Below are 25259 nucleotides of genomic sequence, written 5' to 3'. Positions count from 1 at the left end.
GACTCGTATAGAATCACTATGAAAGTGAAATGTGAAATTTTTGAACCTTGTTGCAAACATAGAAGTCATATGAAGCTTGAATAACATTTAAGTATGATTGAATATACGTTGAAGTACGAGACTTTAAGCTATGCTTGAAAATATAGAGTGTCTAAGATGTAGGCCAGACTGAACGTGCTAGAACTCAGTGATAAGTTGACAACTGCAATATCACTTTCCCAAGTGATAGAACAAACGAAAATATATCTTTCGAACCTAAATCATTGTTGTATTTTGAACTCCGAGTGGCATTATGTCTTCATACATGGCGTCACTCTTACTCTTGAATGCTTTCGCTGAATTATGATAACTTTTTCTCCATTATGTTTTCAAACCCCTTTTCACTCTTGAATTATAAATCCATACATATATAAAAGGCGAGGTTTAGCCTTATATTGAAATATTTGTAAGTTATTGGTAAAAATTTTAATATTTATAAAATATGTCATAATTAATAGTATAGAAAATGAAATGTTGTTATATTTATAATATTTATAATGATATTTATGTAAATTTATTATTATGATTGATTGGTGACGATACCTTCATTAATAATAATTAATTTTATTTAATCATTATGAATGCTTTTTATATAATAGTAGTAAATGTTTCAATTTTCAAGCATAAAATTTTTATATTATCACTGTAAATGTTTAAAACTTTCAACAAATTAATGTAATGAATAATTCTTAATGTGATCAAATTCATTCAAAATAAAGTCAATCAGTCGTTACTCACAATTTTAGTTTTATCGTGGAGAATGTGAAAGCTATTAGAAGAGTCTCATGACTATTTTTTTCTATAAATATGATATTTGGAAACTTACTATCCGTACATTCTCAAGCTTGGTATTTTTATTCTTTATCATAAGAAGAAAGGTTCCACACCTTGCGAATTGATCTTGCTAATTGATCTGGAGCCTTTATTTGGTGATGATAACTCAAGTTTAATATTTTTATTCTTAACATAGGAAGAAAGTTTGAAAGCATTGAACCATTTCATACCTTGATCGATGATCTAGAGCCTTCCACAATTTATTCTGTTATCAAAATTCGTTGCATTCATTTTATGAAATGAAACTAGTCAAAATCAATGTCTATCAGTTTAGAGTGTTGACCGTGCGATCTGTTGTTTTGAGGTTCAGTGAATTTTACATCGATGATGTACTTAAAGAATGGATTTTTGTATAATTTCATGTTTATTATTTGTAGTATATTTAATGAAGTTTTTTTTTTTTTTTTTTTTTTTTTTTTTTTTTTGTTGTCTCCTGACGGAAAATTATACTATAGAATGAGATAAAGGATAAAATGTGGACGAAGGTCGATAATGTTGTTAGATTATTCTTTTAGTTGTAGGGATGAATCATATTCATCGAATAGGCTTTCTATTTAACTGGCCCTTATATATTATTATTATTATTATTATTATTGATCTATTTGAGTCGTATGAATTATGAACGCTTTTGGTAAATTGAATGTATTATAGTTTATTTTGTATTTAATTCTTATTTAATGTTTTAATTTTAATGAATAGTTTAGCTAACTGTTTTTATAATTTATCACTCCATGTCAATATTTTAAATTTATTGTTATTAAATGTATAAATACATAAAATGTAGTAATAAGTTTATTTAAATTTGTCTAACATTGATTTAAAACCTATTTATTTATATTACAAAATTTTTATATAGAAAATATTTCATGAGATGTTATATGTTCGTCTTTTCCCTCTGAAATTATTTTATTATGGGCGACACGAGTTTTAATGAAAAATTGGTAAAGTACGAGAGATATGAGAAAAATTTGATAAGGAGAAAAAGAGAAGAGAAAAAAATAAGAAATTAAGGAGAAAAAATAGATAAAATATGAGTAAAAGTTTCTACTTTTTCAATTATAGTACTCCCTCCATCCCACAAAAGATGTCACATTTGTGGGACGGCACGAGATTTTAGGAGGTTTTGTTTTGTGTGTTAAATGGAGAGAGAATATAATTTTTATATTCATGTGTGAGAGAACTTTTTCCAAAAAGGAAATATGACATCTTTTATGGGACAAACTAAAAAGGAAAGTGTGACATTTTTTGTGGGACGGAGGGAGTGCTATTTTTTGTGCATATCCTAAAATGATATAATATGACTATTTTTCGTGAACGGATAAAGTAATATTTTTAATTATTATGATATATTTGCTTGAGCATTAAATTAGTGTTGTAATAATTATAAATGGAACCTTATTTTATAGTCGATCATTTTTTCTTCACATAATTTAATCAAATGTTATTTTAAATGATTCCCACTCATGCATTGTGTATCAGAGCTATCCAAATATTTGTAATTCGTTAGTCATTTCAAGTTTAATATGTTGAAGTTGCATAATTCGTAGTTATTAGTATATGCAGTACATTTTTTTTTTTATAATTTTAATATAATAATATTATTTTTAATTTTGTTTAATTAATTTACAATCTAAAATCAAGATTTTAAAAATTCTTGTGCATATGCACATGTGTTATACTAGTTATGATAATTGTTTACTTTAATACTCCCTCCGTCCCGCTTTAGGAGTCCCGGTTGAGTCGGGCACATGTTTTAAGAAAAAAGTGTTTAGTGTGTAATAAATAAATGTTGTAGTGGATGTTGGGACCCATTTTTAGTTGAGTGTCCAATAAATAAATGTTTTAGTAGATGTTGGGACCCACTTTTAACATTTTTTTATTAGTTGTAGTGGATGTCGGGACCCACTTTTAACACTTTGTAGGCATTTTTTATTAATTTATCTCAACCGGGACTCTTAAAGCGGGACGCCCAAAATTGATCAACCGGGACTCCTAAAGCGGGACGGAGGGAGTACTAGTTATGATAATTGTTGACTTTGGTTTTTAAACCTAAACATTTACTCTGATTCTCCCTCGTTATTTGAATATTAATTATCTTTGTCAAACTCTTTATTGAAACCTTAGAAAATTATTCTTTCTTAAATTCTCATTAGTCGCGACCACCTGTGTAACGCCCCACTTTTTGAAATTTGTATTTAATGCTTTTAATGCCGTGAAGTCCGTGGATTAATTGCCGAGGTGAAATAACCTTTTTACGAGTTTTAGTTTGCGATGGCGAAATTACAAATTATAATTTAAATAAATTCTTTTTCCCGATAAATATTTATTGGACTCAATTCCGTGTTGGATCCGATAAATTAAATAAATAATAAAAGTCTAATATTGTGAAAAAAATAAACTATGGGTTACACATTTAAATGAAATACAAAGGTTTTAAGCTTAAATTAATTTAATCAATCTTTGTCTTGGTTCCAAAGACTTTCCTTTGAATTGCAGTAAAATCAATTCGCAAAGATTTTCTCCTCCTTCAAATTCACACGTTATTCTGCAATCCCTTCCAAATTTAAACCAGACAATCAGTTGTTAATTTTCCAATTTATTTCCCAAATCATTTGACAATTATTCACCCATTTAAGACACCACAAATCATGGTGTTTCTCTAGCCCTAATCTTCTCTAATCCCATCGCCACTTCTTTATAATACTCCTTTCACAAATCAAATTTCACCCCACCCATTTTCGCTTCTCTGCAAATCTGCAAAAACTCCCAAGAATTCTTCTCAATTCACACTCAATCGAACTCAAGGTAATCTTGCAGAATTTCCCCTCAATTCTACATGTCCTGAAACCAACGCATTTAACTCTTTCCGGCGGAAACTGAGAACCAAACTCGAGAGAGAGAGTTATCGGTCGTTCCTTCGAAATCTGTTCAAGGTATACCCCTCCCAACAACCAATTCTCTTCCCTTTGCATGTGTTTTGCATCTCACGTAATACCCAACCAATTATTAAATTGAGACAATCAAATAAGAACTTATATACGGATTTAATCGGGGCTGTTCCGGGGTGGAATCGGGGCCGCCGGAGCAGGCGAGCAGCGGCTGCTGTTGCGCCGGGCGACGACGGCGGTGTGTGCAGGGCGACGAAGCTCTAACTTCTTTTCAATTCGTGTGTGTTTTGGGGGAAGAAGAGAGGGGAAAACGTTGGATCTAGAAGGGGAGCTTTTGTCACCATTGTTTTAAAACAATTAATATTAGTTGGACTTGGGGTCTATTGTTTTTATACAGATGGAATGTGATGCAGTACGTGTGTTTTGATAAAAAAAAAAGAGAGAGAAGTATTTGACTTTGAAATTGTTTCACTCATTATTTGATGAATGAATAAGTTAAAGTGGAAGTGGTTGGTGTACGTGTTTTAAAAAGGGAGGATACATGCTTTCTTCCCTTTTATTTGGGTAAATACTAATGCTGTATTTGAGTTGGACTTGGCAGCACCTTATCCAATCTATTTTTATTATTGAGTTGTTCTAATGTTTATTTCTTGGGCCGATAAGTATTTGAGTTGGGCAGCCGGAGTTAATCTAAATACCTAAGCTTCTAATGGGGAAAAATTGTAATCCTATCAATAAAAATAATCGAAGCTCAGGGATGCATGCATCTTAATTATTGCTTGATTCATTATGTTGAAATTATATTAATTTATAAAGGTGATATCTCACAAGAGAATCGTGATCACAAGGGAAAGAATGTAATTCCGGATTGAGCAGTCGAGGTGGGCTTTCTTTTAAATAAGGACTATGTCCTAACTAATTTTATCGATGGGAATGAAATGTGAAATTGTTTATCATGCCTTATTTTGTTTTAACGTGCCTATCTGATATGACTAAATGTCATTATTATTTAAATCGAATTTGGATCCTTGTAGGGCTGCAAACCCTACTTGGATTAGTGTACACCTATGGTAGACCGTGTGTCAGCGTACGGGTTGGCCGGTCTAGTGGCTTGGTTTGTGGCCACATTCCAAGTCATGTATGAGCAGATATGGTAAACGTCTATGGGAAAATTGGTTGCGCAACCGCGATTTTGAACAATGGAATATTTTGGTGCATCGGGTATTTCTAAAGCTAAAACCCCGGTGGTTACCTGAAATTGGCATGATAAATATAAATATTTTAGATAACTTGTTTTCGGCATGAGTCCACTGAGTGTATCAAGTACTCAGCCCTGCATATGTTTTCCTTATATGCAGGTTGAGCGGCGACGAGCTTGGAGTGGTGTTGAGTCGAACCTGAATTATTGTTGGATTTTATTTTGAACTCCGAGGGTCATCGTGTCTTCATACACGGCGTCACTCTTAATCTTGGATGCTTCCGCTGATGTAATACTATTTGTCACAATTATATTTTGAACCCCTTCTTCTCTTGGACCATAAATTATTAAATATGATACCCGTTGTATTTGGATTCAAAACCTAAGCATTACTCTGATTATTCCTCAGTTATTTGGATATTAAATGTTTCAGTCAAATTCTTTATTGAAACCCTAGACTATTTCCCTTTCTTAAAGTCCCCTTTAGTCGCGACCACCCGCATTTATAAACCCTAAAAAGGGCGGTCGTGACAACCTGCATTTATTAACCCTAAAAAGGGCGGTCGTGACATAAATACTCCCTCCGTTCCACGGTAGTTGAGTCATTTCATTTTCAGCACTCGTTTTAGAAAAATGATACTCCCTCCGTCCGCCATTAGGAGTCCCATTCATGGGCGGCACGGGTTTTAAGAAATGTTAAGAAAAGTGGGTGAAAAAAAGTTAGTGGAATAGGGGTCCCACTTGTATATATTAGTTTTAAATGAAATGTGAGTGGAATGAGTTAGTGGAAGGTGGGACCCTATTACCATTTATGGTAAAAGTGAAACGGGACTCTTATTCGCGGACGTACTAAAATGGAAAAACGGGACTCCTATTCGCGGACGGAGGGAGTAATAAATAATTCGAGTGGAGAAAAAGTAAAGTAAGCGAAAGAATAATGTAGATAAGAACATCCGCAACGGTTGTCCGTAAGACAGACGTCGTCTGTGCCGACGGCGCGGCGAGCGTTGTCCGCCGCTGTGCAGCTGTCCGTCTGTGCCAACGGCACGGCGCTGCTCGATAATAATAGCATCCGAGCGGTGTCCTTATGGACAGACGTTGTCCGTGCCGACGGCGCGGCATGCGTTGTCCGCCGCTGCGCAGCTGTCCGTCCGTTCCGCTGGCACGGCGTTGCTCGATAATATGAGCACGTCCGTGCCGCTGAGCAGGCTGACGTGGCGGCACGCGATTGGTCAACGACTTAGCCGTTGGATTTTGGATTTCGAACACGGGGAATATAATTGCAACTGACTATTATGTACTAAGCGTCAAATACTATCTAGAGAAATAAGAGAATTTTGGATTTTTGAAAATAAAAACAATTTAAAGCAAATAAACAACTATATGCAATTAAATCATGAAGATAAAGTATGAGAGATAAGAGAATTTCATGGATGTGTGTTCACAGTTATGGTTATACAAATTCCAACTACAATACCCTAGCATAGTTAATACTTTGATAGGACGAGTTACCTAGCTTATGTTCATGCGATGTAAACGTTGGTTACTAACATTAGGGTTGTCAATCATAAATTTGTAACTCCCAAAAGCTCTTAAGACTCTTGAAAAGTCCTCACTCTCAATTAATAGTGTCGTTTTAAAGGAAGCTAATTGTAGCGTCTACTAAGTGGACCTAACTCGCTAGAATTCTCTCACAATTATGAAGCAAGTTATATTAGATCAGCACAGAATGTGTCACTCAAACGTGAAGCGTAACGATTAACTTAGGGAAGAAACAAAGTAGAAACAAAACGGATATTAAATTGAAAAATGAATTGTATAACCAAAGTCGTTACTAACACGTCCAAGGAATCCTATGAATTCAGTTAAACATAATTGAATATGCTAAAAACATAGATTGAAGTGAAGACAAATTAAACATAAGAGCTAAAACAAATAAAACCCAAAGGTTGAATCCTTGTAGTTCTTTGATGATCTCTTGCTTCTTTCTCCAACCCCTTGCACAATGAAGAACTCTCAAATTTATGCTGTGGAAGTAATTAGCAAAAAGATGATGAAGAATTAGGGTTGGAAGGAGGAGCTTTGAAGGCTCCCCTTTGGGGAGGCTATGGAAGGGTGAATTCTATGAATTAGGTTATGAAGTATATATATAGGCTTGAAAAGGAATTAAATTTGGTAAAAAGTTTCCTCCAAGCAATAGTAAAGATGGAATTTTCGTGCCCCATAGTAGAAGGAAAAGATTTGGCTTCACAAGGTAATGTCTTCTTTCCTTCTTTAAATTTCCGCCTAGAATTCTACACTTGACAGCTTTGCGCGACTTTGGTAAAACTGCCATAATTCTCTCCATAGAACTCCGATTGAGATGATATCGGTACCAACGCGAATTTCTTTCAAAGTCGAAGAGAATGACATGTAGAACGCTCTGATCGGACTTCAGGATCGCCGGAAAATTGAGTTTGAACAGCTGTCGTGTGCCTCGTTTTCGTGGAGAGCCGCCGGCCAGCTCCAGAATGCTTGGGACAGGTTGCGGCGACCGCCGCATTGGATCCGGCGGGCCGCCGGGTTGCGCTTCAGTTCCAGTTTCCAAACTTTGTCGTTTTTATGCCTCTTTTTAGCTCTATTTTGCACATTTCTCACAAAACATGCCAAAATACCAAACTAGACAAAATATGCAAATAATAGACATGTAATGCAACTTTGAAACTCAAAACGAACCAAATAATGGCCTTAAAACAGTGCAAAATCCGAGCGTTTCAGCCCTTCAAGGACGATTCAACATTGTGAAGGCCCCGTCACGGTTGTGGTACGTGAAGAATATCGCCGACATCATGTACACGTGTATTATCTTGCACAACATGATTATAGCTGACGAAGGACCGATGACGGCTAACTTTTACGACGAGGATGAAGCCGGAAGCTCAACCGTGAGGTCTCCCCCACGCCGAGGTGTGCATATGGCGGTGGGCGAGAGGATCGAAACAAGACACACAATGCGCGATACAAGAACCCACATTGAGCTACAAGAAGACCTAATCAAACACATTTGGGCAAAATTGGGAAACGAGTAGTGGGTGTTATTAATTTTATAAATTTAATTATGTAATTTTTAATTTTTAGGATTTTAATTAATGTAATTTTTAATTTTTAGGATTTGAATTATGTAATTTTTAATTTTTTTGTAATTTGTAATAGTCTTCCGAGTATTTTTAATGCATTTTAATATTGTGGAAATATTTTTATTTAAATTGAATAATAGAATGGTTGGACCCCTGAGCTTGTCCTTGCGGAATAGCATGGATGTGGGTGTTGTACTCTTGCCTAAGAACATGGAGTAAAAAATGAATAAAAGTGGGTCCGGGCCCACATCCGTGCTCTTGCCAATGAACACGGATGGGGATACTCTAAGACTCTTATCTACCTTATAATGTCACTTGTTTTACTCTCTCTATTATAACTATTTATTTTCATTTTTCCAAAATGAGTGCAGAAAATAAAATGATTCAACTACCGCGGAACGGAGGGAGTATATTATAATAGAGGGAGTATATTATAATAGTACGCATACCTCATCACTTTAATTCTTTTAGCTCAATACGAATCGATTCCATCTTTAGATTGAACGAAGTTACCAACTTACAGAAGAATAAATTAAAGAATATTGACTGTATACTATCAACTCTTTTGGAAGCTATTGTCGATGACTTTTCGTAGGAGTATATTAGCTATCTCCAGTCATTTTCAACCAAGATTTACACTTAATTCCCTTATACTTTTTCAAGATGTAAAGGAATCCAGAATTTGCATCTTGACTTTGATGCCTCTCAAATAAATATTCTAAGTCATACTATTTTAAAACAAAGCTGAGAAAACCAAAGAAAGATAGCATTTCTAGAGGGATTTTGGTACCTAACTTAGTTTCAGAATTCTATACTCTCTCCGACCGCGAATAGGAGTCCCGTTTCTCTATTTTAGTCCGTCCACGAATAAGAGTCTCGGTTCATTTTTACCATAAATGGTAATAGGATCTCACCTTCCACTAACTCATTCCATTCACATTACATTTAAAACTAATATATACAAATGAGACTCATATTCCACTAACTTTTTTCCACCCACTTTTCTTAACATTTCTTAAAACTCGTGCCACTCATGAATGAGACTCCTAATTGCGGACGGAGGGAGTATAATATAAAGTATATTTAGAGTGTTTGTACTATTAAACACTTATTTACTTTTTAAGAAGTAAAAACAGATTATTTTATCACAATTTATCTGTTTTTATGTTTAGATGTTTTATTTTTAAAAAAAATAAATAACTCAACTTTGTTGCGACATTCCAACAAAAAATTATACCTCAATTTAATTAGGACGGAGGGAATAAGAATCTCAAACTAAGTCCAATCTTCGAATAAATAAGATATAAATTAATTAATCAATAACAGACATTAATTAGTTATTGGACAATTATATCTTAAGCATGTGAAATAATCATAGTACAGAAGAAGCCCAAATTACTTGTAATTTTAGACTTGGATAGGTAGTCAATATTATTTTACTATAGTGGCCGATAATAATGTTTAAGTCAAATACATGTGGCCCAAATCTAAACCTCTATAAATCCCGGACTGACTCAACAATAATTTTATAAATAGGGGAATACATGAGAGACATAGACACTACTCTGCAAAATTTTCATTCCCGGCCATTTATTGGGACCAAAAATTATAATCTCACTCCTTATGGGATTCTGTCTCTTCTCTATTTAAGATCTATATATTTTAATAAACTTAACACACTTTAAGAACAAAATATAAATTTGGGATACAATTAGAAGATCAGTTGTCTGTTATCAAATTTTGAACTACATATTCATCCGATGAAAAAAAAACTAAGATTCGATCATCAAAATATACACGAATTCAAGCTCTTTAATAAGAGTAACTTCAACGTAGCAAAAGTTGGTATATCTTTTGACAACAATCAAAGTTCGTGTATTTTTTCACAAAGTGACGGTTGGGTGACATGGACATTCTAGTGCGCCACGTATGAATTAAATTTAGTAGGAAGTGACTGCGAACACAAAAATTTGACTCAAAAATTAAGTTTGTGAAAAAATATTTACCAAAAAATGGGGGTATTTTTTGGGCTATTAGCCCTATTTAAATTTATTGGATCTTAGTTTATAACCATCAAGCTTTTACTCCCTCCGTCCAGCACTAATATACATTCTTTCATTTTTATTTTGTCCTATTCATTTTCTAATTTTAGAAGCTATTTTCTCTTTAATGAGGTGGAACTCATTCTTTACTAAGATGACTTTAACTGTTTTTTCTCTATTTTTTTTACCAATTGTGCATTAAACTCTCGTCCAACCAGTTGTGCATATTCTTGTCCAGAGCCTTTGTCCTAACGGCATAGAGCTTAGACATCAATGTATGAGGTACCGAGTTTGAGCCCTCTTGACGTTAATTGTAAATTCCTCCTTCATATAGGAGTTAATTTTTATTAAAAAAAAAACAAAAAAAACACACAGTTGTGCATATTCTTGTGCATATTCTTGTGTGACAAAAGGAGTACTAAACTTATTATCTGGGGATGCTGCCAATTAGGGTGCGTTGTTTTCATTAAAGATTTGATTATAAACTAATTCAATCGAAATTAGAGGTTTTGCATCAAGTTGAACAAATCGAGAAAATAGTGTCTAAAATAATTAAAACTAAAAGAACGAAAACAATTACTGAAACTCATGCTACGCTTCACATTAATCAGTTGAATAAAGTAAAATTATGTGTGTGAAATTGATACGAGCATATTTCATATTTTATTTAGATATTTTAGGGAATATCAATATTATTTTATCGTTTATTCTCTTCTCTAAAGTGAGAAAACCGCCGTGCTCGACGGGCGAGTCGGGCACTCGCCCGCGACAGACATTTATCGATCGCTGATCAACGGACGCCGATCAGCCCGATAGGAGGTTTTCCTATCAAATTGGTGCTTTCATCCCGAGCTCACCCTCCAAAACACAGATCGAATCACATCTATGTCGCTGCCCGACGAGAATCCACCGCGCACAGCAACTAGCGACACCGATCGAACCATAGCTACGTCGCTGCCCGACGGGAATCCACCCGAGCACAGCAACTAGTTACGCCGTTCCACCATCTCGAACCAAAGTTGCGCCACTGCCTAATGGAAGACGTTTCACGCACAACACCAGATTTGGTTGCTGAGTCCCGCCTGTCCGCCGGACAACCCTTGTAATACCCACTATTTTATTACCATTTTCTTCAAGTTTAATGTCGAACTAGAAATGTTTGTTGCTTCTAATTACTTTCGAATTAGAAATATTAGTCGATGACTTTGCTTGTTTGCTAAATTGAAGGCTGTCTATTAGGCTAAAATAAATTTCGTATATATGTATTAAATTAAATATAATAAACGTCAAGAAAGAATACGAGGTTACTTTGCTGATCTAGAAAGTTCGAATACATATCAAGCTACTCTCTAGTTACAAAATAAATTACACATGTGATGATGAGAAAGAATTTAAGAATACAAATATACAAATATTGGGCCCCTCTTCTTAAGCCCGAGTCACACCTTGCGCAGCCCGAGAGTTTGGCCCGTCGGCCCGAAGGTCAGCCCCAATAACTCTTTCTCCTATGGGTACAACCTGCAATGTATAGACAAAAACTAATAAATATTGTAAGTTATTTTTTTTCAACATCAAACCAAGCAAGGGAAGAAGGCATCTTGCCTTTCTTGGAGTGGCAACTCACCCTTAACCAACTCCTTGTCAAGTAGCTAACCCAAAACGTCTCCCTCTAGCTGCACCAAATCTGCCTGAATCAAGCAACCACCTGCACCCCTACATGTCCAAACAAGTGATATTATGAAGGGAGTACTTGTGCTTCAAGAAAGAGACGAATGTATTAATTAAAAAGCTTAGTGAAGATCTTAAAAAGGAGGATTTGCTGCAAGAAGAGAACAAAGTAATAACAACAACTCCATTAAATTCTCATGAGTACACACTCTGCTATAAATTCCCCTCCACACCACCCTTGAACACTCTCCTACACACCTTCAAATTTTTCCAGCAACATAGCAAGTTTGAGAGGAAGAAAGCTGAGGTTTTAAGAGCTGAATTCTCAAAGCAGCCGCAGCTTCAAGAGGTAATACACCTCCACCCTTCTCCCATATATACTTTTTTCATATCATCATATAGAGGCACCACAACTTAAGAATCTCAATCAATAAAACACAAGCACACCCTCTGCTTTTGTTTCGAACATCATGCTAGGCTCAAGAACATAGATTTATGGCAGTAGGAGCCTCACAATAGTAGCAAGCTTTAATAATCAAGGGATCAACACTTTAGCCAAATATCAAGCTCATTCCAGTAAGTGAAAGCATAAGTTTCAAACACCAAATCAAAGAAATCAAATCTGTCACAGCAAGTTCAAAGAAGTCCCCAATGCTCAATTTACATATTGCCATAGACTTAGTTCATTAAAGCTAAATAACTACACAAGGAAAGAATGGAATGGAGAACTTAGCTATAGGAGTTTTGTCGGAGATGGCGGCGCTGACTGCGAGACAGCGGCAACCCGACGGCGGAGCAGCGGAAAGGGCTGTCCAGCCGAGCAACGAACAGCGGTGTTCGACCGCAAAAAGGGGGCCACTCCGGGTGTGAATTCGCCGGAGAAGACGAGAGATGGAAGAGGTGCTGTTTCTGTCCGGGAGAGAGACAGAGAGCTGGACGGAGACGGAAGCCGCCGGCGACTCCGTGACGCCGAGGAGCCAGAACTGGCGGCGCTCCGGTGACCAGGTGGAGCGGCGATTTTGCCGAGAGGAAGGAGGGAGAAGGATTCAGGGATTTCCACTTCCAATTTGGGGAAATTTTGGAAATGAGAGAGAGAGACCGATGGAGTTGGGAGTATTAGTATTGGGCCATTTCTACTTTGTTTTGATGGGCCTCTTTAATTAAAAGTATGGACTAAGAAATTAAATAGAGAAGTGGGCTGCCTGTTAATAGAATTAATTATGGAGCTTGGGCCACAAATTAAAATAAAAGGAGTTGGGCCTGTTGTGCCTAATTAAATCATGAGCCCTCCTAAGTTGCTCGATCAAATTTTTATGTGATGGTTCGCCAATTAAACCCGAGATGATAATTTAATTTCGAACGAGATATATGGGAAGTAGTACTCTCAAGGTTAAATGAATAATGTCTTAAGTTTCTATAATAAATTAAATCTCCCGATTTAATTACTGTTTCAAGATTTCTAGAACTTTTCTAGAAGACTAAGAAGAAGAATAAAATGGACATGCACTTAGGATGCATTCATGTTTAAGTTTATTTTACTTTTTAAAGTTTAATTAAAGTATTACCTTATTTCTAAAGGGGCGTCCTCACACGTCGTTTAAGATCAAGTCAAGGAATTTTCGACTATGGAATTAAGCTTTTGAGGTGGGCATTTCTTTCAAAATGTGAACTTGCCTTCAAGCATGATTATGTGAAAATTATGCTATTTATGTTTTGTCATGCCATTTTATGTTTTATGGATTACCTATCTGCTTGGCTATGCCAATTATGTTTAATCGAATTCGGGTCCCTGTGGGGAAGTAAAGCCTACTCGGATTAGTGTACACATATGGGGATCGTGAGCTAGCTTTTAAGTTGGCCGATCCAGTGACCGTCGTGGAATGTGGCCACATTCCCGGTTCACATACGTTTCAGATATGGTATATATGTTATGTGATTGCGCAATCAATTTTACGAACAAAAAAATACTTTTAGTGACTCGGGACTTTTAAGTTAAAATCCCGTGATCACTCAATTGGCTGACAAAACTTTTACGAAATTATGTTTCGGCAATGTGCCCACTGAGTATATCAAATACTCAGCCCTGCATGTTTCTTTTCTAATGTGCAGGTTGAACGTGTATGAGGAGGCGAAGGTGTTGGGACAAGACCTTTAAATAAGTAGTTAGGTAACCCAAAGTAGCATGTCTTCATACGTGCTATTTTGTCTCGGACTCTTCCGCTGCAATCTAGAGTTATGTGCTAGAAAGTTATGAACTTGACTCTGAACTCGTTCTGACTATGTACCCATATGCCTTTGAGACTATTGCTTTAAGTGGTTCCACCCTTCTTATGTTGTCCTATGATTGTTGAGAATTGTTTAGTCGCAAAATAGCTACGCTCACTAGCACTAGGGAGTTGTGGTCGTGAAAGAATGGTATCAGAGCACCGTTCTTTCGCTCTGGACCCAAGAACCTTCTTTCAAGCCTTAGTCTAGAATTATAGTACTAGACTAGAATATGACTAAAATGAAAAGCTTAAAGGGACCCAACACCTCGACTCGTCACGTTCAACAGCAACAATGAGGTAAGAAAGAAGTTCTTACCAGAAAATTTATAATTATTCATGAAGGAACTTGATAAATGGAAAAATGATTTCTTTATGAAGATATTTTGAAAATATTCAAGGTTTTCAAGGAAAAGCAAGTAAATTTCATTTTTTTCCTACGAACTGTGGAATTTCAAGCTTATAATGTTAAGCATAAGGATGTCTTTGAGACAAATGCTAAAGTATTATAAATTGTGCATGTTCGATTATGTGAAGTATGATGGTAGACTAAAGAATTTTTAGAAAGTTACGGAATGACTAACGCATGTGAACATAGAATACCTAAGAAGTACGTTAGGCTAAACGCTCTTGAACAGTATTGTAAGTTGATGACTTCCTTACCGCTTTTCTAAGCGATAAAATGAACGAATATATGCAAGTTAGGGCAAACCCCTAATTTTGTTTTAAGAATGAGGAAATATAGATGAATGTGTCTAAAAGTGGACCTCACACCTTTTCCTCTACCATATCTCTTGACGAGACTACGATCCATGATGTTGTAATTGGAACAATTCCAAATGTACAAGAATGAACCTAACAATTTATAAATAACCCATCTATTCTTTGTTGGTAAATCACACGAGATACGAGAAACTACCTACGGCACATGGGCGTCTGTTGAACGTTTTAAATGATGTGAACAACATGAAGTTCCATTTGTCTTCATGATCTCAATCATAACCAAAATGAGCATACCCTCGATCCAGTAAAGGAGGTGTATCCTTACACGAAAAGATATCGTACCTACGATCTAATTAAGTGATCCAGTCTTGCGTAGCAAGTCAAGGAGGCTACGCGATCTATAAACAATGCTTATAGCACGCTGTGCAGCACGATGGAGGGTGCAATGTTTTACGAGAATGACCGTCCTGACTTATCTAGAACATTATGAAAATATGACCTTCAACGACAATTATTAGTCATGACACCAGGAATCCTAGCTTGGAATGTATGGTTTCCTATGACGCTCTGATCATGTTCGAGCTCCGAAAGAACAAACAAGGAGGTGTCACATAACTGGAACAGATGATTATGATCAACAGTACTTACTTGGATTCCCATCGATTTCTTTCTATGAACCTCCTTAATGAAAATGCCCTCGTCTACTTTAGACTTTAGATTGACTTGCATTTATGCAAGTAATGCCTCATTTTTTTCTATCCTATGAGAGTTGTGACTCTCTTTCAGTTGGTTGGCTATAGTAGTTGAGCTCCTTGCTTAGAAAATGTAAAGTGTTGAATTCATAAGCTTCGGTCATAAACCTTCGATTCTAAAGTTGCTTACGACCATGCCCTCTAGAATAATCTCATTTTGAACATCCTTAAAAGGGTGTCCTGCCGTCTATTTAAGACATTTGATTGACTCGCGTTTTGGCAAGTAATAAGTCACTATCATTTTTTTAACGAAAGTGGTGACTTACTTTCAAATCTTAAATTCAGGAGACTCATATGTTCTCAAACATCTTTGTTGGTTGTTGTCTCCTATGACCCCCCATTTGCAAGATTAATATCCTGGTTTCTTTAACTCTCATGATATAACTGCATCCTTAAGTTGCATGTTGTTCAGACATTTCTCCTCTAAGAATGGCACGTTAAGTGATACTTTTGTTCACCTCCTTATTCGACAACCATATTTATAACTATTTCATTCTTATAGGGGTGAAAACTCTTTTTAGCTCAGTTCCACTACATGCATTGTTTCTAGCTCATGATTTTTTTCTGAAACACTAAGTGAAGGCTAATGTATTGCATTTTCCTTGATGGTAGTTGACATTTCCAAAAATATTTCTTTCACTTTAGTCGCTACCTGTGAATCCATTGATGTATTTCCATGATTTTCACATTATGATGTTGGTGAACCATGATCAACATTAATTCATGGCAATTGTTTACATTGCTAAATCCTCCTGTGACTAATCATCTGAGGTCTTGACATGTTGAAACCATCATCCTTGATGTCCGGATCTAGTCAATTTGAGCGGACAATTGAACTATTTTATTTGACAGCCTACTATGAAAATTGAGAGTTAATACAGTATCATCTTATTCTCATGACCTACCTCATGTTCTTTCAAGCTCCCATCAGAAGTGAATTCACAAATTCGATGGGTTTAAGTATTTGAAACCATTTGAACCTTGAAGTTCTTTGAATGGATACGATAAGTTCAATTGAACTTAGTACTTGCCTTCAAAATCAATTGTCATGATTTGAGGTTGAAAATTCATAGGAGCCGAACAAGAGATGTTATTCTTGTCCCCTTGGATATTGTGGAGCCCTTCAAATTTTCAGTCATGCTTCTTCTATATGATGTCAATCCCTATCCAAGTTAAGACTGTTAGATTAATCTTTGAGTTCTTGATACAAGATTCCCGAGAGAAAGGCATAGCCTTGATTCCTTTCAGATACGTATGATAAATAGGTCTCTATTAGCACACATGCAGAAAATGATACATCAGCAGGAAGCGTCGCATAACCGACAACACGAAACGTTATATATTTCACATGTTCGTACTACTTGTAACTAGCTGGAAAAAGATCGAATATTATGCTATGTGGATAGGTAACTAGGCTTAAGAAGAGAAATGTTAAGGGATATATATGGATCAAATGATTTTTTTTTTCGATGTAGAAGATCATATATACAAATGTTTAATGGATCGAAATGCTTATTAGAAGTAAGATAAGTGAGCCACAAGAAACGAAGACTCAATCATGAATAGGTAGTGAAAATCATGGAGAAAATGCGATTACGTTCGTAGTTATGTTTGGCAAAACTAATTCCATCAACCAGAGAGATTCGTCTGATAGTTGGCCAGGAAGAGCCACAGGTTGGAGAGACATTGGAGAAAAAGAACGTGTGATAGCACCACTACCCTCACCATCCCTACTACGGGAGAAGGGAACCAAAATTTCTCTTTAAGGAGTTATCGCGAGAGAACGAATATGGAGTCCTACAAGGTGGAGTAAGGACAAACGTTGGCAACAAGATGCGAAGAAGTATTTTATGATATGACACACCCCGATTAAGCGATCCATAAAAAGAAATGACGATAGAATTTTGCGTTAATCTAGATATGAGATCTAGATCATTTTGGAGCCATGCTAGATTTTTTTTTTCCCACGAATCGCTCAGTCGAACTAAAAGGTCATGGAGCCAGTAATGTTTGGAGAAAATAAAAGCCAACACCTACGTTGTGCTCTTCCAATATTCAAAGATAAACATAATTGAAGTGAAGTATGTGCTAAATCACGAAAAAATGGATCGCGCACGAAAGTATCCTAAAGACTGTGAAATGTAGACTACCCCAGCTAAGCGGGGGTTACGAGGTCAAACCCGCTAGCTCAACGGCTACAATTACGACTAATGCAAGCATTAGAGGGCTCAATATCTGACGATAAAATCAAAGATGAGGAATGGCTTCACCAGTTAAAGAAAATAAATTAACCAATGAATGGCTTGAATCAACCACGTTATCTCAGGCACCATATAGAATGACGCTTACGGAGTTTGAAGAACTTAAGGTCCAGTTACGATAGGGCGCACAAGTACTCTTTATGAAGAAGAAAGAAGGAACATTGAGAATGTGTATCGCCTACCTAGAGTTGAACAAGTTGACGCGCAAGAACAAGTACCATCTACCAAGGACTGACGACCTATATGATCGACTTAGAGGAGCTGGTGTATTCTCGAAAATGGACTTGAGATTAGGTTATCACCAACTGAAAGTCCGACAAGATGATGTACCCAAGACTGCGTTCCGCACCAGATATGGCCATTACGAGTTCACCGTAATGCCTTTTGGGCTTACAAATGCCTCGGCTGTGTTCATGGACCTAATGAACCGCGTGTTCCACCCGTACTTGGACAAGTTCGTCCTAGTCTTTATAGATGATGTACTCATCTACTCGAAGAACGAGAAGGAACACGAGGAACATTTGAGGACCACCTTGGAGACATTAAGAGCCAAGAAGCTCTATGCTAAGTTTAAAAAATGTGAGTTCTGGCTTAACAAGGTGAACTTCCTTTGACACATAGTGACGGCAGAAGGGATCTGAGTGGACCCTACAAAGGTGGAAGCAATACAACGTTGGCAATCACCAACAACACCTAATGAGATTGGAAGTTTCTTAGGTTTGGCTGGATATTACCAAAGGTTTATTGTGGGATTTTCTAAAATAGCAAGACCAATGACTCCACAGCTTAAGAAAGGAGCTAAAGTCAATTGGACACCGAAGTGTGAAGCAAGCTTCCAGCTGTTAAAAGAAAAGTTGACCACCGCACCAGTCCTAGCCATGCTAGCACTAGGAACATGTTATGAGGTGTACACAGATGCATCAAAGATCGAACTCGGATGCGTGCTGATGCAGAATGGCAAGGTGATTGCATATGCATCACGCCAATTGAGGTTGCACGAGTTAAACTACCCAACACATGATTTGGAATTGGCGGCAGTGGTACCTTGAAGATTTGGAGACATCACCTCTACGGAGTTCGATGCGAGATCTTCACGGACCACAAGAGTCTCAAGTACTTTTTCGAACAGAAGGATTTGAACATGCGACAACGCAGATGGCTCGAATTAGTCAAGGATTATGACTGTGGTATAAATTAGCATCCAGGCAAGCGAATGTAGTGGCAGATGCCCTGAGCAGGAAGGCTACGCCCCAATTGGCCACCTTCCTCACGCAGAATGAGGAGCTCCTACGTGAGTTTGCTAAGATGCGACTGGAAGTAGTAAGAGCACCGGAGACGGTGGAAAGTAGGATCACCACCTTGGTGATTGAGCCAGACTTAAGGGCCAAAATTGTTGAGGCTCAAAGGAGTGATGAAGCATTAGAGAAAATTTCGTCGAAAAGTGAGGACGGGAAAAGAAGAGAGTTACCGCGAGGAGGCGGATAACGCCATCACGTTTGAAGGAAGATTGTGTGTGCCCAATGACGAGGCACTCAAAAATGAGATCATGAGTGAAGCGCATGAGACACCTTACACTGCTCACCCAGGGAGTACGAAAATGTATCAAGATATGAAGAAACAGTTTTGGTGGGATGGCATGAAGAGGGGCATAGCGTTGTTTGTAGAAAGATGCCTAGCATGTCAACAGGTGAAGGCTCTACATCAACGACCTTATGGAAAGTTGCAATCCCTTGAGATCCCAGAGTGAAAATGGAAGCACATTGCGATGGATTTCGTGACAGGATTGCCAAAGTCGCAACGAGGAAACACTGCTATTTGGGTGATTATAGATCGCCTCACCAAAAGCGCTCAATTTATACCAATTCGTATCACTTACGGATCAGACAAGTTAGCTCAGATATATGTGCAATAGATCATACGCCTACATGGAATACCAGTGACGATCACTTCAAACCGTGATTCAAAATTTACTTCTAGATTTTGGATAAGCCTACAACAAGAGCTGGGCACTAGATTGAATTTTAGTAATGCATTCCACCCACAGACTGATGGGCAGTTTGAAAGAACGATCGAGACTTTGGAAGATATGCTGAGAGCCGTAGTGCTCGACTGTGGAGGAAATTGGGAGCCAGTACTACCACTTATAGAGTTTGCCTACAACAACAGTTACCAGACAACTACAAACATGGCCCCATATGAAGCATTGTATGGAAAGAAATGTAGATCACCGCCTTACTGGGATGAAGTCGGTGAGAGAAAGATGCTTGACCGGATTCTGTAGAGAAGATAATAGAGATCGTCCGCCAGATCCGTGAGAGAATGAAGGAAGCTCAAGATAGGCAAAATTCTTACGCGGATGTTCGCAGAACCGACCTACAGTTCAATGCTGGAAACAAAGCTTTGCTAAAAGTATCCCCATCAAAAGGGATATCAAGGTTCGGTGTCAAAGGCAAGCTAAGGCCACGTTTCACCGGATCCTATGAAATTCTAGAAGAAGTTGGTCCCGTGGCGTATAGATTGGCGCTACCACCTAGTTTCGGGTAGGTGCACAATATATATATATATATATATATATATATTTTCATGCGTCACAATTGAGGAAATAGGTGTTCGACCCCAAACACGATCCACCAATAAGAAATGGTGTTGGACCCAGACTTAAGATATGAAGAAAAGCCAAAAGCAATCTTGGATCGGAAAGTAAAAGAGTTGAGGAATAAATCTACTGTAACAGTAAAAGTTCTGTGCAAGCATCACGGACACAAAGAAGCTACGTGGAAGTTGGAGGACAAAATGAAAGAGAAGTACCCAGAGCTTTTTAAATGACATAAGAAAATTTCGGGACGAAATTTTTGCTAAGGAGGGAAGAATGTAATACCCACTATTTTATTACCATTTTCTTCAAATTTAATGTCGAACTAGAAATGTTTGTTGCTTCTAATTACTTTCGAATTAGAAATATTAGTCGATGACTTTGCTTGTTTGCTAAATTGAAGGCTGTCTATTAGGCTAAAATAAATTTCGTATATATGTATTAAATTAAATATAATAAACGTCAAGAAAGAATACGAGGTTACTTTGCTGATCTAGAAAGTTCGAATACATATCAAGTTACTCTCTAGTTACAAAATAAATTACACATGTGATGATGAGAAAGAATTTAAGAATACAAATATACAAATATTGGGCCCCTCTTCTTAAGCCCGAGTCACACCTTGCGCAGCCCGAGAGTTTGGCCCGTCGGCCCGAAGGTCAGCCCAAATAACAGCCCAATAACTTTTTCTCCTATGGGTACAACCTGCAATGTATAGACAAAAACTAATAAATATTGTAAGGTATTTTTTTTCAACATCAAACCAAGCAAGGGAAGAAGGCATCCTTACTTTATCAAAGGAGGTCAAAATGATCCCAAAATGGCAGGTAAACTCCTACACATCCACTTCCACAACCGAGAGCTGCAATAAGAAAACAAAAGTTCTTAAGGGTTAGGAGTAAAAGGTTGCAAACCTATGTGCTAAGCAATAAATGAAATGAGGGACATACTAAGATAAAACAAATATGGTTTACTTTTCAATGCTGCCAAATTGGAGACTTGCCTTTCTTGGAGTGGCAACTCACCCTTAACCAACTCCTTGTCAAGTAGCTAACCCAAAACGTCTCCCTCTAGCTGCACCAAATCTGCCTGAATCAAGCAACCACCTGCACCCCTACATGTCCAAACAAGTGATATTATGAAGGGAGTACTTGTGCTTCAAGAAAGAGACGAATGTATTAATTAAAAAGCTTAGTGAAGATCTTAAAAAGGAGGATTTGCCGCAAGAAGAGAACAAAGTAATAACAACAGCTCCATTAAATTCTCACGAGTACACACTCTGCTATAAATTCCCCTCCACACCACCCTTGAACACTCTCCTACACACCTTCAAATTTTTCCAGCAACATAGCAAGTTTGAGAGGAAGAAAGCTGAGGTTTTAAAGGCTGAATTCTCAAAGCAGCCGCAGCTTCAAGAGGTAATACACCTCCACCCTTCTCCCATATATACTTTTTTCATATCATCATATAGAGGCACCACAACTTAAGAATCTCAATCAATCAAACACAAGCACACCCTCTGCTTTTGTTTCGAACATCATGCTAGGCTCAAGAACATAGATTTATGGCAGTAGGAGCCTCACAATAGTAGCAAGCTTTAATAATCAAGGGATCAACACTTTAGCCAAATATCAAGCTCATTCCAGTAAGTGAAAGCTTAAGTTTCAAACACCAAATCAAAGAAATCAAATCTGTCACAGCAAGTTCAAAGAAGTCCCCAATGCTCAATTTACATATTGCCATAGACTTAGTTCATTAAAGCTAAATAACTACACAAGGAAAGAATGGAATGGAGAACTTAGCTATAGGAGTTTTGTCGGAGATGGCGGCGCTGACTGCGAGACAGCGGCAACCCGACGGCGGAGCAGCGGAAAGGGCTGTCCAGCCGAGCAACGAACAGCGGTGTTCGACCGCAAAAAGGGGGCCACTCCGGGTGTGAATTCGCCGGAGAAGACGAGAGATGGAAGAGGTGCTGTTTCTGTCCGGGAGAGAGACAGAGAGCTGGACGGAGACGGAAGCCGCCGGCGACTCCGTGACGCCGAGGAGCCAGAACTGGCGGCGCTCCGGTGACCAGGTGGAGCGGCGATTTTGCCGAGAGGAAGGAGGGAGAAGGATTCAGGGATTTCCACTTCCAATTTGGGGAAATTTTGGAAATGAGAGAGAGAGACCGATGGAGTTGGGAGTATTAGTATTGGGCCATTTCTACTTTGTTTTGATGGGCCTCTTTAATTAAAAGTATGGACTAAGAAATTAAATAGAGAAGTGAGAAAACCGCCGTGCTCGACGGGCGAGTCGGGCACTCGCCCACGACAGACATTTATCGATCGTCGATCCATGGACGCCAATCAGCCCGATAGGAGGTTTACCCTATCAGAAATATAATAATTGGCTGAAATAAGTCGTGCATGCTTAAGAGAGAAAGGTGATGAAGTCTGAAGATACATACTATGTCGGAGAGCTGAGTCAGCGTCCAGTCAGCTGCATGACTAAGCATCTAGTCAGCATTGGATGAGATCGAGTTAGTAACAGAGCGGTAGAGCATAGAGCTTGCTTCTCTTAGCTGTAGTACTCCCTTCGTCTGCAATTTGTTGTCCCATTCTTTGACGACACAGGTTTTAAGATATTACCTTAGTTAAGAAAAATGGGTAAACAAAAAGTTAATGGAATATGAGTCTCATTCATATATGTTAGTTTAAATGAAATATGAGTGGAATGAGTTAGTGAAATGTGGGACCCTAGTACCATTTATGATAAATATTAGAAATGGGTCACTCACCCCTTAAAAGGCCTCATAAGGGGGAGGGTTATCCACACTTATATAGATTAGATTGGATCATCACCAAGTCGATGTGGGACAGAATTTAGAGAATTTAACACGCCCCCTCACGTGTGGGCCGGAAAGGACATCGGTCTTCCATCACGTGGGTAGGCAATGCTAGAGATAAGAGAACCATCATCGATGTGGGCCAGAAAGGACATCGGTCTTCCACTCGTGAGGTAGATAAGAGATAAAGAGAAAACCATCATCGACTTGGGCCCGCTCTGATACCATATTAGAAATGGGCCACTCACCCCCTAAAAAACCTCATAAGGGGGAGGATTATCCACACTTATATAGATTAGATTGGATCATCACCAAGTCGATGTGGGACAGAATTTAGAGAATTTAACACGCCCCCTCACGTGTGGGCCGAAAAAGGACATCGGTCTTCCATCACGTGGGTAGGCAATGCTAGAGATAAGAGAACCATCATCGATGTGGGCCGGAAAGGACATCGGTCTTCCACTCGTGAGGTAGATAAGAAATAAAGAGAAATCCATCACCGACTTGGGCCCGCTCTGATACCATATTAGAAATGGGTCACTCACCCCTTAAAAGGCCTCATAAGGGGGAGGGTTATCCACACTTATATAGATTAGATTAGATCATCACCAAGTCGATGTGGGACAGAATTTAGAGAATTTAATAATAAATGTGAATCGAAACTCTTATTCGCAGACGGAGGAAGTAGTTGATAGTATAAATAGTAGATTTCTGCACTTTGTATTTTGATGGACTATTATCAATAAAATTCTTTTTCTCCTCGATATTTGTTGGATCATATGAATCCTTTTTTGAGCTTTTCTACAATGTGTGAAAGAATATAACGTGAAACAAATTTCGTACATTATACATGTAATAAAAAATTGAATAGATGTGTTTCAATTAACTAATAAAGTCTAAAAGGGAGAGAAAAAGAAGAAACTACAAAAAAATTAAAAAGAAATCATGACCAAAACAGAAGAAACTAAAAAAAAACATCAGTAGCCCTGTTAATTCACATAACTAATAGTAGTAGTAGAGGCTAAAAGTGAGAAAAAGAATAGAAAAAGAAAGTTAAAGAAGGTTTATTGGGTTATAATGAGAATGTGTGGCTAGTTTTTGAATTAACATTAAATAGGTGGATTATGGAAACAGATAATCTAAAAGGACGAAGTCGCAATTATTTTGTAGCTCTACACCATTGTATATTATAATCCCCATCAAGATGCTAATCCTACTTGCTACTATATATACTCAAAATGTAAATTAACATATTTGATAAATGATGCTCATCTTCTTTGTTAATAGAGACATTTCTTTTCGGTATGAAATTTAAGAATAATGTGTTAAATGGATGGTGGAGAAAGTAAGAGAGAATAAAGTAAGAAAGCATGAAGAGAGAATAAAGTAAAAGGGAAAATTGTTTTTTGCCAAAAATAAAAATGACTCAATTAACTTTGAACTTCCTAAAATAGAAAAATGACTCAATTAACATGAAACGCAGGGAGTACCATCTCGGGACAATAATTTTGATCATCTAAAAGTTTAAACAAAAAAAGCAGTTAACATGGCTCCAAAGTCTACTTCTACTAATCCATCCGTCCTATAATAGATGAAATACTTGGATAATAGGACAAGATTATAAGAGATGTTGTTATGCATGTGTTGAGTGAAGAGAAAAAATAGTATATTTATATTAATGCGAAACAAAATTTTTTCTAAAAATGAAACTGTGACATCTTTTGTGAGACAAATTAAAAAGGAAAGTATGACATCTATTATAAAACAGAGGGAGTATTATTTACTTGCTTTCCTTTTATTTTGGTGGGGGTTGCACTCGTCTTAGGACGAACAGTCTCTGGATAATTCGTTCTTCGCCAAAGATGCAAATATTTTAATCGCAATCCTTCAACGACATCTATTCCTGTCGTAAGTGCGCTTTCTCATCAAGCGGTTCTTTACCCTTCTCCTTAGGATCTTTTGGCTGTCACACTCGCCAATCCTCATTTAATTAGAAGAGCTCGCATCTTCATCTTCCAGATAGTCGTTCTTTCCGTTGAACTTCTTGGCTTCAAAAT

At 37.5% G+C, this 25259-nt stretch overlaps 1 protein-coding gene and 4 long non-coding RNA genes across 6 annotated transcripts; 3 read left to right on the top strand and 2 right to left on the bottom strand.

Annotated features, from left to right (window-relative positions):
• Positions 1 to 3344: 3344 nt before the first annotated feature.
• Positions 3345 to 5367, top strand: LOC125197279 (uncharacterized). The gene is made up of 4 exons (XR_007172032.2): positions 3345 to 3806; positions 4578 to 4642; positions 4796 to 4982; positions 5120 to 5367. It is a non-coding gene; the product is annotated as an uncharacterized LOC125197279 (long non-coding RNA).
• Positions 5368 to 11403: 6036 nt separating this feature from the next.
• On the bottom strand, positions 11404 to 11991 carry LOC148928417 (uncharacterized). The gene is made up of 2 exons (XR_016128708.1): positions 11742 to 11991; positions 11404 to 11635 (listed from the first exon to the last, which is right to left on the bottom strand). It is a non-coding gene; the product is annotated as an uncharacterized LOC148928417 (long non-coding RNA).
• A 23-nt stretch (positions 11992 to 12014) lies between these two features.
• Positions 12015 to 13934, top strand: LOC148928416 (uncharacterized). The gene is made up of 3 exons (XR_016128707.1): positions 12015 to 12134; positions 13364 to 13429; positions 13895 to 13934. It is a non-coding gene; the product is annotated as an uncharacterized LOC148928416 (long non-coding RNA).
• Positions 13935 to 17952: 4018 nt separating this feature from the next.
• Positions 17953 to 20066, top strand: LOC148928415 (uncharacterized). The gene is made up of 4 exons (XM_089056667.1): positions 17953 to 18227; positions 18991 to 19226; positions 19567 to 19672; positions 19763 to 20066. Exons 1-4 carry the CDS (start codon positions 17953 to 17955, stop codon positions 20064 to 20066), a joined length of 921 nt encoding a protein of 306 aa, XP_088912793.1.
• A 774-nt stretch (positions 20067 to 20840) lies between these two features.
• LOC148928414 (uncharacterized) lies at positions 20841 to 22560 on the bottom strand. Of its 2 annotated transcripts, none has more exons than XR_016128729.1 (3): positions 21353 to 22560; positions 21169 to 21240; positions 20841 to 21083 (listed from the first exon to the last, which is right to left on the bottom strand). It is a non-coding gene; the product is annotated as an uncharacterized LOC148928414 (long non-coding RNA). The 2 variants fall into 2 exon arrangements; XR_016128730.1 differs by having other exon boundaries at positions 21382 to 22558.
• Between the last annotated feature and the right edge of the window lie 2699 nt (positions 22561 to 25259).

Source organism: Salvia hispanica, chromosome 4 (assembly GCF_029641045.1).
Source record: "Salvia hispanica isolate PSC_SH4W2 chromosome 4, Shi_PSC_v1, whole genome shotgun sequence".
NCBI lineage: Eukaryota > Viridiplantae > Streptophyta > Magnoliopsida > Lamiales > Lamiaceae > Salvia > Salvia hispanica.
The sequence above is the reverse complement of the archived record's forward strand: the minus strand, read 5'-3'. Positions and strand labels throughout refer to the sequence as shown.